The sequence below is a fragment of the Prunus mume genome, linkage group LG1 (genome assembly GCF_029339155.1).
Source record: "Prunus mume cultivar Tortuosa linkage group LG1, ASM2933915v1, whole genome shotgun sequence".
NCBI classification, from domain to species: Eukaryota; Viridiplantae; Streptophyta; class Magnoliopsida; order Rosales; family Rosaceae; genus Prunus; species Prunus mume.
The window spans coordinates 15432784-15449125 of record NC_142698.1 but is presented as its reverse complement, the minus strand read 5'-3'; the positions used below and the strand labels follow the sequence as shown (position 1 = coordinate 15449125).

General features: G+C 36.6%; 2 protein-coding genes across 2 annotated transcripts; both read right to left on the bottom strand.

Moving 5' to 3' along the window:
- Positions 1–290: 290 nt before the first annotated feature.
- Positions 291–2691, bottom strand: LOC103342185 (receptor-like protein 33). The gene has a single exon (XM_008245792.2). It carries the CDS (start codon positions 2510–2512, stop codon positions 485–487), a length of 2028 nt encoding a protein of 675 aa, XP_008244014.2. The 5' UTR covers positions 2513–2691; the 3' UTR covers positions 291–484.
- Positions 2692–8587: 5896 nt separating this feature from the next.
- Positions 8588–14172, bottom strand: LOC148921132 (uncharacterized). The gene is given in 4 exon segments (XM_089046217.1): positions 8588–9357; positions 12060–12085; positions 12302–13494; positions 13497–14172. Coding segments are annotated over 4 exon segments (2526 nt in total). The 5' UTR covers positions 14143–14172; the 3' UTR covers positions 8588–8696.
- Positions 14173–16342: the final 2170 nt, after the last annotated feature.

Genomic DNA, 16342 nt, shown 5'->3' with positions numbered 1-16342 from the left:
AAATTCGGTGAGTATTGGCCAAGATCAATAGTCATGGCTCATGGCCCAAACTAGGATAACAACCCTAATTCTAGGGCGTATATTAGAATAGTTTAAAATATCTCCTCGTTTAATTTTATTTTGCTTTGTAAAAAAAAAACCTAAGATCACAAAATTCCCAAACCATCCTTAAAAAGAACTCCACGAGCCCTTCTGCAGCACAGAGGAAAAGAGAGAATTGAGTACGCTTCCGTAGTAGTATAGGATGGAGGCATATGAAGGTCATGACAACCTTTTAACCATGGCAAAAATTAAGCAAGCAAACGATATATAGTAATATGTTTTGCACTCACATTGCATAATACAAGATCAATGATTATTAAGATAAAATATGACAGCAGAAGCACATTGCTTATTTCGTGTATCTTGAAATAAAGAAAAAGATGGCCAGGGACATCTCCAAGCCTTCAGGCATACATGGATTGGAGTCCAGCTGCATTGCTCCTCAACGTCTCCACCTTCGATTTATGTGAACATGTCTTCGATGAATTCCAATTCTTTCCTCCAGCTGTGGGAATACCTTAAGAACCATCCTGTACATAGCTCTGTAATACCACTTACTCCATCTCTTGCACAACACAAGTGACCCAACCGAAACTCCAAAGCCAACTGTAAATCCAATTTCAACACTAATAAGATCCCAATTAATCCCACGATGGCCAGAATTTGGAAGGCTTCCATTTAATGCTGGTGGTGGTGACAATCTTGCTTTGTTATCCACTGTCAAAGGAGGTCCCCATAGTCCTTTGTTTCCTGTAAATGAGTCTTTTGGAAATGTTGAAAACTGAGTACTGGTTGGGATCCTGCCGACCAGTTGATTATACGAGATATTCAAGAACGAAAGGAAAGTAAGCTTTGCCAACTGTGGTGGAATGTGCCCGCCCAACTTGTTCTGTGACAGGTCCAAGGACTCGAGTACCCGCATGTTACCAAATGAGGATGGGATTTCGCCTGTCAAAGAATTTCCGGACAAGTTAAGGACATGTAGTGATTTGAATTCTCCCATTTCCTTAGGTATTGGTCCACTGAAGTTGTTGCAGGAGAAGTCAATCAAGGTGAAGATAGATAGAATCCTTACTAGATCCATCTCTAAACCTTTGCTGGTAACTGTTATACGATCCTTAAAAGAATAATCAATCAACATTGGTGCTCCCGCAATAAGTGTAACCATCTGAAATTTGACAATCGACAGGGGACCATCCTCGGGAGCCATCATTACCTGCCATGTTGTAAAAAATATTCCCGGTATTTCACCAGTGAAATTGTTGTGAGCTAGGTGTATGATTTGAAGCACTGGCCAGGTGCCATAGGTGTTGGGACATCCAATTCCTCCATAGAAGTTGTTGGACCGCAACACAAGGACACGCAAGGTGGACATGTTTTTTAACAAGCATGGAAAGGTATCTGTTATATGATTGTTTCCCAGGTTTAAAACCTGTAACTGTGTGCAGTTACCTAGAGATTTCGGAAACTGACCACCTAACTGATTTCCACCGAGCTCTAGAATTTCTAATAAACTATGTTCAGTAACTTGAAAATTAGAAATAGTTCCAGTGAGGTTGTTTCTTGCTAAATTAAGTACTCTGAGATTGCGCATTGCAGTCAAGCATGGGGGAATAATGCCACTCAGAAAATTATTGGACAGATCAAGACTCATAAGAAAACTTTCCGCATTGCATATTGATGCCGGAATGACCCCATGCAAGTGATTGTTTGAAAGAGAGAAGAACGCTGTGGGAGTGAAACCAATGTCAGATGGTATAGAATTGAAATGGTTGCTTGAGTAATCCAGATAGTAACCAAATGGTATGAAAGTTGGGATTTGACCCTGGAGTTGGTTTGAATGAAGGTCAACTATTGACACACCAGAATCATATAAAGGAGCTTCTAGAGTTACCAAAGAGTTGCAAGAAAGATTTAGGTAATCAAGATGATTGAAACTCCAAATCCAATGGGGTATCTTGCCTTGAATCTGGTTTTCTGAAAGGTCCAAAAATTCCAAGTGTGTTAGGTTTGCTATTGACTTTGGGATTGATCCATAGAAACTGCAAGATGATAAATTTAGATACCTCAAGTTCACAAGCTTTCCAATTGCAGATGGAATGCGAGTACCATAGGTAAAATGGTTATCAGCCAAATTGAGGCTTTGAAGGTGTTGAAGATCGAAAAGACTGCTCGAATCGTCAATGCCATCGTTGATAGCTTCGCTGCTAAGGTCAAGACCAACGACATGCCCATCACTACTGCAATTAACACCAAGCCAAGAACAACAATCGGTGCTTGAATTCCAAGATATAACCTTGGTTGGGTATGAATCGGAATCAGGATCATGAGAAAATTGAAGACTTTTCTTCAAATGGAGCAATGATAGTTGCTGGTCTTTAGTGCAGAGGCTGTGAACGGCAGGGATGATGGTAAAACAGATTTTAGGGATTAAGAATAGGAGCAAGAAATATTGGAGCAAATGTTTCATTTTGGATGAACTTTTTAGTTCTAGAGACGCTAGCTAGCTGATCGGGGAAAGTGATGAACAACTGATGAGAAATAAAGGTTGTGGTGGATGTATATACGTATATATGGCTTGACTTTGAAGTCTACTCCCGTCTGTAACCAGGAAAAAGTAAGCATGGAAATTAGATGCATGATAAGTCATACTCCATAATGCATGTTCGTATTTTTCTTCGTCAAGTGTCCCATCCCACTTACATGCTCTGGGGTATCCATAAATGCATGTTCGTATTTTTCTTTGTTAAGTGTTGTTGTGTTTGCAAAGGTGATTAGACCAATTCGTCATGGCAATAAATCTATCTCTTTGCATTCAAGTTTAAATATCTTTTTTCAGGAATTAGATTACTTTAGAGAATCATTACTATTGATTGCCGCTTGCTAAAATTATGTTTTTTTTTTTTTCATTCTTATGTTTTTGTGATTGAGTCGGTGCCTACAAGAAATTGACTTTAAAAGGCTTGATTGAATCTTATTGTTCACAGAGACTAATTTTATTCAACCATCTCAAGTGATTCATATTGTTCTTATTATAAGTAATTAAAACGTTTATGTTTATCTATAGTGAAAAGAAAATTAAACTTAATATATGGTGTTATTTCAGGTTTAACATAATTTTAACTAATTTTTTTGTATTAAGCCTTTCTTCTCGCCAAGCAATGACCGGGTTTTACAGAATAAGTTACATTTTTGCAATATCAATCTGCAGTTTGCTTACTTCCCAAATACCACCCATAAATTCTCAGTGAATTACTCCAATTTAAACCCAATAAAACTAGAATTTTTAAACATTGACCAACCAAAAAAGTACTAAACTCTATCTAATTACATTTTTACAATAGCCTGGGTTATAAGTAATTGTAGCACAAGTGCATAATTTGTCGCATGAGATATTTTGATATGTCATTGAACAGAAAGACTCGTCTGAATTGTGAGATTGCTTTATGGATGATGACTAGTTGAGTTGTGACTTTCAAGTCTTGCCCTATTGTTGTCTAGTTGGATTTTTCGGTGGCTCTTTACTTCACTAAGGTCAGTCAATACGTCCAAGGGCGAAATCATAAATTTTTCAATGGGTGGGCTACCTAAAGTTGTTACCTTAAACTCTAAAATGATCAATTTTTTTTTTTGTACTTACCGTTTCTATAGTCTTTTTATAAATAAAAGTATACATTAAATCATATAAATCACACTATTTCATAGCTTCATTGACTAATTTTCAATAAACTTTAGCATGAAACAAATACATATTAAATGCGACGAAAAAATACTTCAACAACATAGTTAAAAATGTACCTATTCAAGTTGTATCATGCAATCCTTAAGATAATTGAAATTTTTGTTATTGGGGGCTATATTAATAAAGAATTGAGCTTTTTTGAATTTTAATAGAATAATAAATAGTGGGCTATACTTAAAACAACTCATTTATAGAGGCTTGATTTTTTTTTCCCCCAAAAACTTCACTGTGCTACAGCCCACTTAAGCCATTGGAGTAGTTCCGCCCAAGGTCTTAAATATCGATAGTTTCGGAAATATCGGTGGTTCAAAAACACGGAAATATAGATGGAAATATCGGGAAAATATCGATATTGATAAAAATTGGATAAAAACCACGGAAATTGTGATAAATACATGGAAATTTTTAATGAAACTTTAGAAGAAGTTTATTTAGTCAATCATCTATTATTTTGACACAAAAAATTGGAAGGAAATGCATTGCATAGTGGGTTTGAGTGATTTAAGTTGATTATATTGCGAGCTGACAAACTCTGTGACTTAAAAAATATGGAGTAATTGATGAAGAGAATTAAACACCCCATAGTAATTTATTTATCATTTTTTAGTACAATATTTTACACTTTATAAATTGCATGGTAAGATACATGTGTAACCTTATTTCACATTATTCATTGGACATGGTATACGTTCTTATATTTATTATTTATCAAAAATTGAAAAATAATTAAACCAACTTGACTTTTCATGAAAATTAGGCACTTTACCATACTTAAAAAATAATAGTGAAGATTGAAAATTAACTAAGAACATAAATAAATTTATCAAAGGAAGAATTAAGTAGTAAACAAAGAAAATAATTATAAAGATTTAAGTAATTAAGCAACAATTTGAAGAGGAATTTAGTAATGTAAGTACTTATAATGAATAATAAAATAATCAATAACATTAAATGGATTAAATAGAAAAGAAATAAATTATATTAAATAATTAAGTAACTGATCAACAATATAAGTAATTATGTTAATTTATATTTTGAGAAACAACTTGCATGTATTATAAATACATATTCTATAGCTTATTATCACAAAGTGAATGCCAGCGTGGTGGTTAAAGTGGCTATAGGTTTTGGAATTGAGAGGGGTTCGAATCCCCCTGTGCTCACTAGCATGAGTGGGTTTTAGCAAATTAATTTTTGAAAGTTCATATCGCAATATTATTGATAATATCGCAATATATTGACCATTTGCATTGCCAATTGAACGAAAATATCGTAGCCGAAATATCGACGAAATTATCGATAAATTGACGATATATATATGGAAAGGTGCCAAAATATTGCTGCCACAAAAAAACGATATTTTCACCCAAAAAAAAAATAAAAATATTCCTTTATTTCCGACAAAGGAACAGTCCTCGAAAACAGTCTCTATGATCGTTGAAAATGTAATTTATTTGGTGGGAAAACTTGGCACCAACTTTATTAACGACAAAAAATTTGTTTATCAAATAAGATGATTATTTCCAAGGAGCTTCTCATGCACTCAAAATTGTTTGACTATTTCTGAGGAGAAATATGTCCTTTCGGTAATGCCCTTATATTTACGACCAAACTCATCCTTGTCGGTAATAGTTGTACTTGTTTCGGAGGGCATATTCACAATTGTCGAAAATCACAACCGAGTTCCGAGGGCAACAGATGATTGTTGGTAATAATTTTTCTATTTACAAGGGGAATTAGCAGTCATCGGAAATGCTTATCTTAAAATATTCATAACAAATTAAATTAAAAAAAAAAGAAAAAAGCTAATCATTCTTACAACAAATCCATCGATTTTAGAGGTCTAAATCATGATTCCACGTAATTGAGGGATCAAAGAAGTAAGAGTGTTAGGTTATCAAACATTAACTAGTGCTTTGTCCTTTTACAAAATATTTTGAGTTTTTGTTGTCACTTTGAATTTTTATATGTAAAAATAACATTTTCGAAGCTTTAGGACAAAGAGAATGTCACTAGGATTTTGTATGAATTTTTGGTGGATTTTGTATGAATTTTTGGTGAATTTTTAAAATTTTAATGTATTTATTTTGATTTTTAGGAGTGAAATCATATAAAATCTATTTTAAACTGAATTGACCGACAAGTGGCAGCTTCTTATAGGTGCTTTTTCTGTGTTGGAGATGCGTGTCCTCATAGTATCATACCACAACGCCACCTATTATTTTTCTTACTTTTGTTGTTGTTTATCTTAAAAAATTCTTAAAATATTAAATAAAAATTAGAAAAATACACCCAAAAAAACTACGCACTGCTTACAACAAATCCTTTGATTTTATAGGTCTAAAATCATGATTCCACACAATTGAGTTTATAGTACTCATTAGATCAAAGAAGCAAGAGTATTACATTATCAAACATTAACTAGTGTTTTGTCTGTTTACAAACTAATTTGAGTTTTGGTTGTCACTTTGAATTTACATTACCACTAACCTATCGTCACATTTTCAAGAGCATGCCAATGTAATTCCTTTTTTTTGTGTTTTTTTTGTGTATCATTTTATATGGAGAATCTCTGTTGAACTGGCTCCTATTCTCCATTTATTTTAATTATTCATATTTTAATATACTGTTGGTTTATATATCTGTTTCTTTAAAACGTAGTTGTGTGTTGGTTTTTTTTACATAAAGGTAATTTTAAGTTATTCAAAAATTTATTCACAAAAAATTTAAGAAATGAATATTAAAAAAAATACTTATTTACGTAAAAAATCATAAAATAACTAAGTACAAACAAGTTGTGGTTATGACTTCAATTCTCGAATTGAAAAGGGTATTTTATGAGAAAGAAAAGGGTTATATTGAATTTGATTGCAGGACTAGGTAAATGATGTTGAGACAAATATCAGGAACTCAACTACTGAGTGCACACTAAGGAATATTCTTCACTCATGGTTACCAACTTAGAATCTACATACCTTCTTTCAATTTGCAGATCCTCTTTTGAAAACATCTGGAGCAGGAAGCAATGTGTTTATATCCTCTGTTTCTGGTTTGGTGGGTATAGGTTCTGGGACCAACAACAAGTAAAGGTGAGCTACTGCTCTGTTATGATTTGTCTCCTTTCGCTCCATAGTCCATAGTCAATATGTTGTATTAAATTTGATGAGTGTGAAAAGGCAAAAGCTAAAGCCTTTTTCATTTTCTCCTCTTCTCCGTTTTCAGCTGCAATCAATCATTTTGCAAAAATCTGGCTTGTGAGTGGGCCAAAAACAATATCAAGAGCACTTCTTTCTACCCTTACTAGAACCTCACTTGTTGAACATGTAATACTCTCTCCTTCTTATGGTCTATTAGGTGTTATACATATGTTTCAACATTATTTCAATTACAATTTTTGTGTTTGGCTAAATGTACACCAGAGAAGTTTATATCAGGGTTATTCGCCATGAAAATGCACCCGCAAAACCTCAGGCTTCTTTCTCACCCAACAATAGGAATTGCATTGAAAGCGAATGTGTTAGTTCTCCTTTCTCAAGTTACTTAGGAATTAGGATAGGCAGTTATATGAATTATATGCTTACAAAGGCACACGCTCAGAGTGAGCATTTTATGGACTGGATAATGTTCAGCTTCATTACTAAAATAGAAATAGAATAATTTGGTGGCTTTAAATTGAGTGGCAAGCAGGATCTCAAGAAACATCCGCAATTCAAATCCCAGTGATTGGTTGTTTAGAAGAATGGCACTGCCTAATTAATAGAAAAATATATGTACTTAATAAGAGATTAATTATTTATTTGTCGTCGTTGTCGGCTTGACATTGAAGTCTTCTTCCTGTCTGTCACCAGGAAAAAGAGAGCGTGAAACTTTGCCATGTCCCACCTACGTGTCGACAGAGAGAGCCATGTAATTGATTATAAATATGCTAATTCAATCTAAAAATGAAATAAAAGAAAAAAAAAACTTAAATATGGTAGAATTGAAAAAATTGCTGGCGTGACATGTCCAAATCAATAGTCATGGCTCATGGCCCAGTTGGAGGGATAATTTAGTTTCACTAAAACATCCAAAATGGGGGTTGAAATTATAAAAAAACCCCAAGCACTATTTAAACATATAAACACACACAAAACCCATTATTACACACACCCAAAATCCATTTATAAACACACCCAAAAAGTTGACTTTGGGGTTGATTATGGGTGTGTTTCTATGTTTAAATAGTACTTGAGTTTTTTTATAAATACATGTTTAGGATTGGATTTATTTATAAATTTGTATAATTTATTTATGTGGCCTGTGGTCTAGGGTCTAGGGTTCCCATTATATCATGTACACGTATGTTGATATTGATTTCCGTGATCTTGGATTGTATATGTTTGGTCTCACCTCATGCATGAAGTTGCTGAGGAAATTTCGAGCCAAAGAGAAGAGTTGCTTTGTTCTATAATTAATGTGTTCTAACCCCCCAAACTCCGAGTATCATACAATCAGGGGCGGAGCTAGAATTGTAAAGTTGGGGGGGCCGAAATAGAAAATATAAGTATATAAAACACCTAAATATTCAATATTTACATGTTTAGAGCTAAATATTTCTAATTAAGTCATATTTAATTTGTTTTAGAGGACATTTTAACTTAAATTCTAAGTTGTTTATTACAAATTCTATATATTATATATAATATAATAGAGAAGTGATAAAAATATAGGGGGGCCACTCCAGTCTAGGAGTGGCTCCACTGCATACAATCATAATTTTTTTTTGGTGATATTTGCTACATTCCACAAATATAAAATAAAATATAAAAGATACACACCAGAAAGGCAGGCACAATTCTTATTTCTTGGATCTTAAAATACCCTAGGCATAATTAACAAGAAGTCCAAACTTGCTTTGTTCCTCCTAATCAATTCAACGTCTCCACCACCTTTGATTTATGTAAACATGTCTTCGATGAATACCAATTCTTTCTTCCAGTTGAGGGAATATTTTGAGAAGGATGTTGTACATAGCTCTGTAATACCACTTACTCCATCTCTTGCACAACACCAGTGACCCAACGGCAACTCCAAAGCCAAATGTAAATCCAATTTCAACAATAATAAGATCCCAATTAACCTCATGATGATGTCCATAATTTGGAGGCCTTCCATTCACTGTTGGTGGTGGTGGAAATCCTGCTTTGTTATCCACCGTCAAAGGAAACCCCCATAGTCCTTTGTTACCCGTAAATGAGTCATTTCGAAATGTTGAAAATTGATTACCGGTTGGGATCCTGCCGATCAGTTGATTATATGAGAGATTCACGGATGCAAGAGAGGTAAGCTTTACCAACTGCGATGGAATGTGCCCGCTCAGCTTGTTCTGTGACAGGTCCAAGGACTCGAGTACCTGCATGTTACCAAATGAGGATGGGATTTCGCCCGTGAATGCATTTCGGGACAAGTTAAGGACACGTAATGATTTGAATTCTCCCATTTCCTTAGGTAAGGGTCCTCTGAAGTTGTTGCTTGAGAAGTCAATCAAGGTAAAGATAGATAGAATCTTTACTAGTTCCATCTCGAAACCTTTGCTAGTATGACAGGACCCGCCTGAATTTCAAACCGGGCGGACCCATCTTGGTGCCGACATCACACTGATGCCGGGCCCACTTACTAAAACCCAAGACACTCTACCAAAATTTTGGCAGAGTCTCCCCTGTAAAATGCCCAAACCAACAATAAACAACCTGCAATAATTTACATCAATATAAATCCCAACTGCCACATGCTTTTAACATACTACAATCCAACACAAAATGGCCTCCGGCCTCAAGTAATAGCCTAACATGGGCAGTAACAGAGCGTCTACAGAATTTGTTTACAACAAACAGGGGAGTAGAAAGAATTTATACAGACCCTAACAACTGACGACAAGTTCGAGCTCGTGACTTGCTCGAAACGCCTTCAAAAGCAATTACTGTCTGGGGGGCGCAAAACAGAAATATGTGAGTGGACAGAAATAAAGTTTCACTTTAAATCAACATAGTAACCCCACCATGTAAAAGTAATGCTCTAGCATGCAGTTTCACAATTCAGAAACCAAAACTCAAACACAAAAATCCCAAAGTCCAAAACATCTCCATAACTCAAGTCCACAACTCATTTCCCAAAATATATGCAACTCTCAACAACCCGTAAATACCCATATATAAATATATATATATATATAGCTAGGACTCTAATATAAAATATACTCCTCTCCATACTAATGTACCGGGGAGACAATCCAACTGGGGGATTGTTAGCTGGTACGCAGGATTTCCGAACACTAACCCGCGTCCTGGGATGAGTAGTCCAACCGGGGGACGGAACTCCATAGCTCACACGCCGGCACTGCCAACGACACGTGTAGCTCACAAATCTCATAACAAGTCCTACGCGCGCAGACAGTATCATCACCCCACCGGCACTGCCAACGACGTGTGTGATGATACTCAAGCAATATACATACTCTCCCCATACGCCGGCACTGCCAACGACACGTATGGAAAGTGTCTCACACACCGGCACTGCCAACGCCATGTGTGAGACCCGTAATCTCATGGCCTTCCCACCCCACCGGCACTGCCAACGACGTGTGTGGGAAGCCTAGTAACTAGGGAATGGTACTCACCTACCATACTCATACATCTCACAACCATCCATCAAACTCCTATCTTTCCACAATCTCACCACAACAACCTCTCATACTCTATACATAGACAATATAGATAGCCATCCCAAAATCCATATCAACATAATCATCGTACTCAAATATATATGTCTATACTCAAAATATATAGCCAAGATATATAAACATATTCAAATCATCAACCAAAGGCTTATTAAATCAAAGTCACCATCATTTAAAGTATATGCACAAAACTTTCATAATTAAAAACCATGCATATGTTTAAAACAAAGTCCACTCACAAGTAATCCCAAGCTGCCCGGCCCCGTGAGGGTCCCGCCTGCTGCGAGTGATCAACCGAAGTACCTATTCCAAGATACAAATCCTTGATTAACATCACGTACTTCCAAAACGGAAATTCACGAAAGGAAATACTTAAATCCCCAAGTTCCCGGTGCGCTCACGTCCAAAGGAACATCCTAAGGTCCGGTTCAGATTGGAATTCGCTTCCCAATCGCACGGTGATCGCGATTTCCCTAAACTTCACATTATTGAATCGGAACATCCGGGGCTCCAATTCACGATCCGCGAATTCCTACAGGTTTCTAAGAGTACCTAGATCAACACACTTCAATTTGGAAACGATCCAACGGTCAGAACTCATCGAACCCGGATAACGCACAATATGCGAAATCCGTTCGATAGTCAAACGATATCCAAATTGAGATCCGCGAAATCCTACGCACTCGTGACAACCTAAGGATCTCAACAGGACGAAAAACAACTTCACCCACCTTGCCCACGCACCGCCACACGCGCCGGCAGCGCGTGGGTGTGTAGAGAAATTTCCGGCGACGGAAAATCTCCACACCAACGCTCACCCTTCCAATCCTAGATACTACTCGAAGAATGGAGCAACTTTTTCAACTACGGCAACGTCCAATTCGGACGGCAAGTGGCCGGAATTTCAAATTGAAATCCGGCCAAAACCTAGGTTTCCAATTCGATTCCAAAATTCAAATTCGATCTAATCCTAACCCAAAATCAGCTAGAGCACAGGAAATGGAGAAGAAACCTCACCTGGTTCACCGGGATTGGACGGCGGAGACGACGGCACAACGCCGTGAAAATTCCGACTTGAACCATCGATAACACGGCCGGATTTCGCGTTTTCCGGTCGGGATAACGTGGGTTATGATCGGAGCTTCAAGGTGAGTCGAACGGGACCGGTGCGGCTCTTCCGGTTGCCGGAATTGAGAGATTCGAAGAGAGAGAAAGAGAGAATCGGGGAGAGAGAAACGGGAGAGAGAGAGAGTGTACGCGGGAGGGAGAGAGAGAGAGTGAGGTGAAAATAGTAAAAATCTAATTTTTACTAAACCCTTCGGAATATTTACGGTTCTGCCACCGAACAAGTTTTGATCGCCAAAACTTTGTTAAATCTCCGATTCAGGCCTACCGCCTGTCTATGGTTTCGTCTCAGTACCACCTACGCAACCACACCACTCACGGTCCCAAAATCTTCCCGGATAAGAAAGTGACCAAAATCACCCTTAACCCAGGAGTAATTTAATATTTTCCCTTAATTAAATTAAATTTGGAAAATAAACGGAGTCGGGGTGTTACATAGTAACTGTTACACTTACACCATACTTCAAAGACGAACCATCATCTGCATAAGAAGAACCATCATATGCATAAAAAACATGACCCACTTTACCGTGATAGCACCTTCTTATAGTTGAGCAAGATTCAGGTGCATAAGAAGAACCAGCATTTTGATAGCTAAGGCAGGATTGATCAAGTGAATTGCAGCTAATAAAAGGAGTCATCAATTTCAAGGGTTTTCTTTTTGTATGTGATCCAACGAGGATTGTCGATGGGGAACCATTTTCGTTAGCCATCATTTCCCGCCATGTTCTCCAAAGTATTCCCTGTATTTCACCACTGAAATTATTGTGAGCTAGGTCTATGATTTGAAGCTCTGGCCAGGTGCCATTGGTGTTGAGACATTCAATGCCTCCATAAAAGTTGTTGGAGCGCAAAATAAGGACACGCAAGGTGGAAATGTTCTTCAACAAGCATGGGAAGCTATCTGTTATATTATTGTTCCCAACGTTTAAAACCTCCAACATAGTGCATTTAGCTAGAGATTTTGGAACCTTGCCACCTAACTGATTTCCACCGATCTCTAGAATTTGCAATGAACTATCTTCAGTAACTTCAACATTAGAAATAGATCCAGTGAGGTTGTTTCTCGCTAAGTTAAGTACACTGAGATCACGCATTGCAGTCAAGCATTGGGGAATCATGCCACTCAGAGAATTATTGGACAGATTAAGAATTTGAAGATTTGAGGCATTGCATATTGATGCTGGAATGAGCCCATGCAAGTTATTGCTTGAAAGAGAGAAGAACAGTGTGTTTGTGAGGAAATCACCAATACTCGATGGTATAGAGTTGAAATTATTTCTCGAGTAATCTAGATACTTGGCAGATGGTAGGAAAGTTGGGATTTGCCCCTGGAGTTGGTTTGAATGAAGGTCAACAGTTTCCATTGTAGAATCAAATAAAGCAGCTTCTAGTGCTACCAAGTAGTTACAAGAAAGATTTAGGGTAGAAAGTTGATTGGAACTCCAAATCCAATTGGGTATCTTGCCTCGGATATGGTTTTCTGAAAGGTCCATACTGGATAATGTGGAGTGATTTCTCAAGAAATAAGGGATTGTTTTCAATTTGTTACTAGCCAAATTCAATGAATCAATTTGAGGAAATGAGGAATATGAGGAATCAGTACCATTGTATAAACTCAGCAAGCTATTGTACGAAAGGTCAATGTTCATAAGATTTTTCAGTTGTTGAGGGCCATTGAACGGAAAGGCACTGAAATTGTTGGAAGAAAGATTAAGTGATTGAAGGCCTCGAAAATTAAATATAGACACCGATATTTGTCCTTCCAAATTGTTGAAGCTTAAATCAAAGGTAACTAAGTTGGAAGAGACATTAGAAAATGCAAGTTCACCAGAGAATTGATTGTGGGAAAGGTTTAGTTGTGACAATAAGGAAGAGAAAAGAGAGACGACGGGATTGATCCATGGAAACTGCAATTTGAAAGATCTATCGTGGACAACATTTTGAGGTTGCCAATGGAGTCAGGCAGTGACCCCGAAAAGTTTGTCTTGCTTAGAGACAAGGACCGAAGAGATCCAATTTTCTTGGGAAATTCTGGCAAGGAACCACCAAGTTTAAAATTAGCCGAAAGATCAATAGTTTGTAGAGTAGGTACCTGAAAGATCTCATTGGGAAATGTTCCACTCAACCAACAACCACTGAGATTCAAGGAAGTCAACTTTGAAAATTTTGCAAAGAATCCTGGAACCGTACCAGAGATGGTGTTCGAACTCAAATTCAACACCCTTAGGTTTGAAAAGTTGGCAAAGGATCCTGAAATTGGACCGGAGATAGTTTCGCTACTAAGGTCAAGACCAACAACATGGCCATTACTAGTGCAAGTAATACCAACCCAAGAACAACAGTCGGTGCTTGAATTCCAAGAAATAACCTTGGTTGAGTATGAAGGTTGATCAAATTGAAGGCTTTTCTTCAAATGGAGCAACGATTGTTGCTGGTCTTTAATACACTGGCTGTGAACTGCAGGGAGGAGGATATTGAAGCAGAGGAGGAACAAGCAAAGCAGCAAAGTTTTCATTTTGGAAAAACTTTTTAGCTGATGAGGGAAAGTGATGAACAAACAACTGATGAGAAAGAAAGGTTGTGGTGGCTTTAATATATATGCATGGTAGAATACAAGTGGAAAAGGGACACCTCCTAGCTTTGATGAGATTAAATCTTAGTCGTGGCTGCTGGCTTGACTTTGAAGTCTTCCACCAACAACTAATCTTGTAGTAGTAACCAGGAAAATAGGACAAGAGAAAAATAATAATGATGTAGCAAAAAGGCCTCCACGAGATTCGTGGTTAGCTTCACTTGTTTAGTCTTTATAATTGCAATTTACATGGCAAGCTGTAAAGAATTCCGTGTAGTTTTGGGTTGGGTTAAGTTATAGCTGTCATGCGATGGAAGAGTTTGTTTTCTTAAATAGTTTACATTAGCTTCTTTTTTTTTTTTTTTTTTCCTCTCTATGGAGAGCTGCTTTTGATAAAATAATAGGAATGGATAGAGTTGATCTGGACGTGTGAATAATTATTCTACAAACGGAAGAGTGATAAAACAATTATACATTGGGAGAGAATGAGGAATCAAATCTTTAATTACTCTACAAATGGAAGAGTGAGCAACTTTTAATTAATTAAATCTTTTGCAATAACCATTACTATTCTTTCTTTTATTTATCTATTTATTCCTTACAAAAGAAAACCCTACCAGCTAGCACATTAGTTTGAATTCTTTATATTCTTCATTTTTCTTTTCATTGCCGGTTGCTAAAATTATGGTTTTTGGAATAAGTCAGTGTCTGCTAAAAATTGAGTTTCGAAGGCCTGATTGGCTCTTATTGTTCAACGAGACTAATTATACTCGACCATATCTCAAGTTCTCAACTGATTCTTACTAAACTTATTATGTGTAATATTTAAGCGTTCATCCGTAATGAAAAGAAAAATTAAAAAAACATATTAATTGTAGGTTTTCTTGCTCCCAAAGAAATGAGCGGGTTTAATACACTAGTGCAATATCAACTTGCATCATGCATGCAATATCAACTTGCTACTTCCCAACTACCAAATTTTAACCCAGAAATTCTCAGTGCATTTTATTCCAAGTTAAACCAAATTAAACTCGATTTTTTTAAACATTTAACAACCAAAAGAAGCAAACTCTACACTTTTGCAATAGTGTGTGAATTATGGAAAATTTGTCACCTGAGATATTGACATGTCGGATTGAGAACAATGTGAAATTGTGATGTGAGGTTGCTTTATGGATCGACTTGTTGACTTTGAAGTCTTGCCCTATCTTGTGTAGTGGGCCCGGCTACAGTCTACATGATTTCCTACCTACTTGGATTTTTGGATGAGTATTGACTTGGCCGAGATCAATAGTCATAGCTCATGACCCAGTCAAAGAAAACAGATGATTTCTGTGGCCCAATCTGACCATCAGACACGAAGATGCTGAGGAAATTTTGAACCAAAGAACTTCCTAATCTTGAATTCAAGTTCCATAACAACCTTGCATATCGTTTAGCTTTACCTACCTACCAACTTAGTTTCACAGTATCATCCCAACTTACAACTAAAAAAAGGAAAAGCGCAGTCAATTATGTGACATCGGACCTCTTTCTTTTTTTCATTTTTCATTTTCTAACTTCCTTCAATTAACTTTTTTCAATTAGTTAAGGTGTCTATTATAGGGGCACAGCCTAATTACTATCAAAAGAAAAAAAAAAAGTGAAAAACCAAGTTAAAGACTTGTTAATGGTAATCATATTCATTCTCATGTAATGCATAATCTATAGATTGAGAATTTCATTTCCCAAAACATTAACGTGATCTCTTTAGTGGTGTGGATAATCCTTTGAAATTTAGTTAGAAAATTTTGCATATAGTGATTGTATTATAGACATATTTACACATTATTTGCATTTAATTTATGTATCTTTTTACAAAAAATTTAATAATACAAGTTGTGGGGGTCTTTTTGTTCCAGCAGCTTGACGAATGGGCTTGGGCTGCCGTAAGAAGAAAACGAACCGAAATTTCCCAAGTATCTGAGTTCAGAAATCAAGCTCCTGAAAGAGTTTTTGAAAGGTTTGATGAAACCTTAGAAAAATACCCTCAGGTTCTTTTCACCAATAGCCAAATAAACATAATAGATTGATTAATAGCTTAGCATGAGGAGCTTGTGGCATGGGAGCAAAACCATCATGAGTTTAGCATGAACAGTGAGAG

What these genes read in the sequence shown, in the direction of transcription:
- LOC103342185 (XM_008245792.2), bottom strand. Translation starts at nt 2,512, where the DNA reads ATGAAACATTTGCTCCAATATTTCTTGCTCCTATTCTTAATCCCTAAA.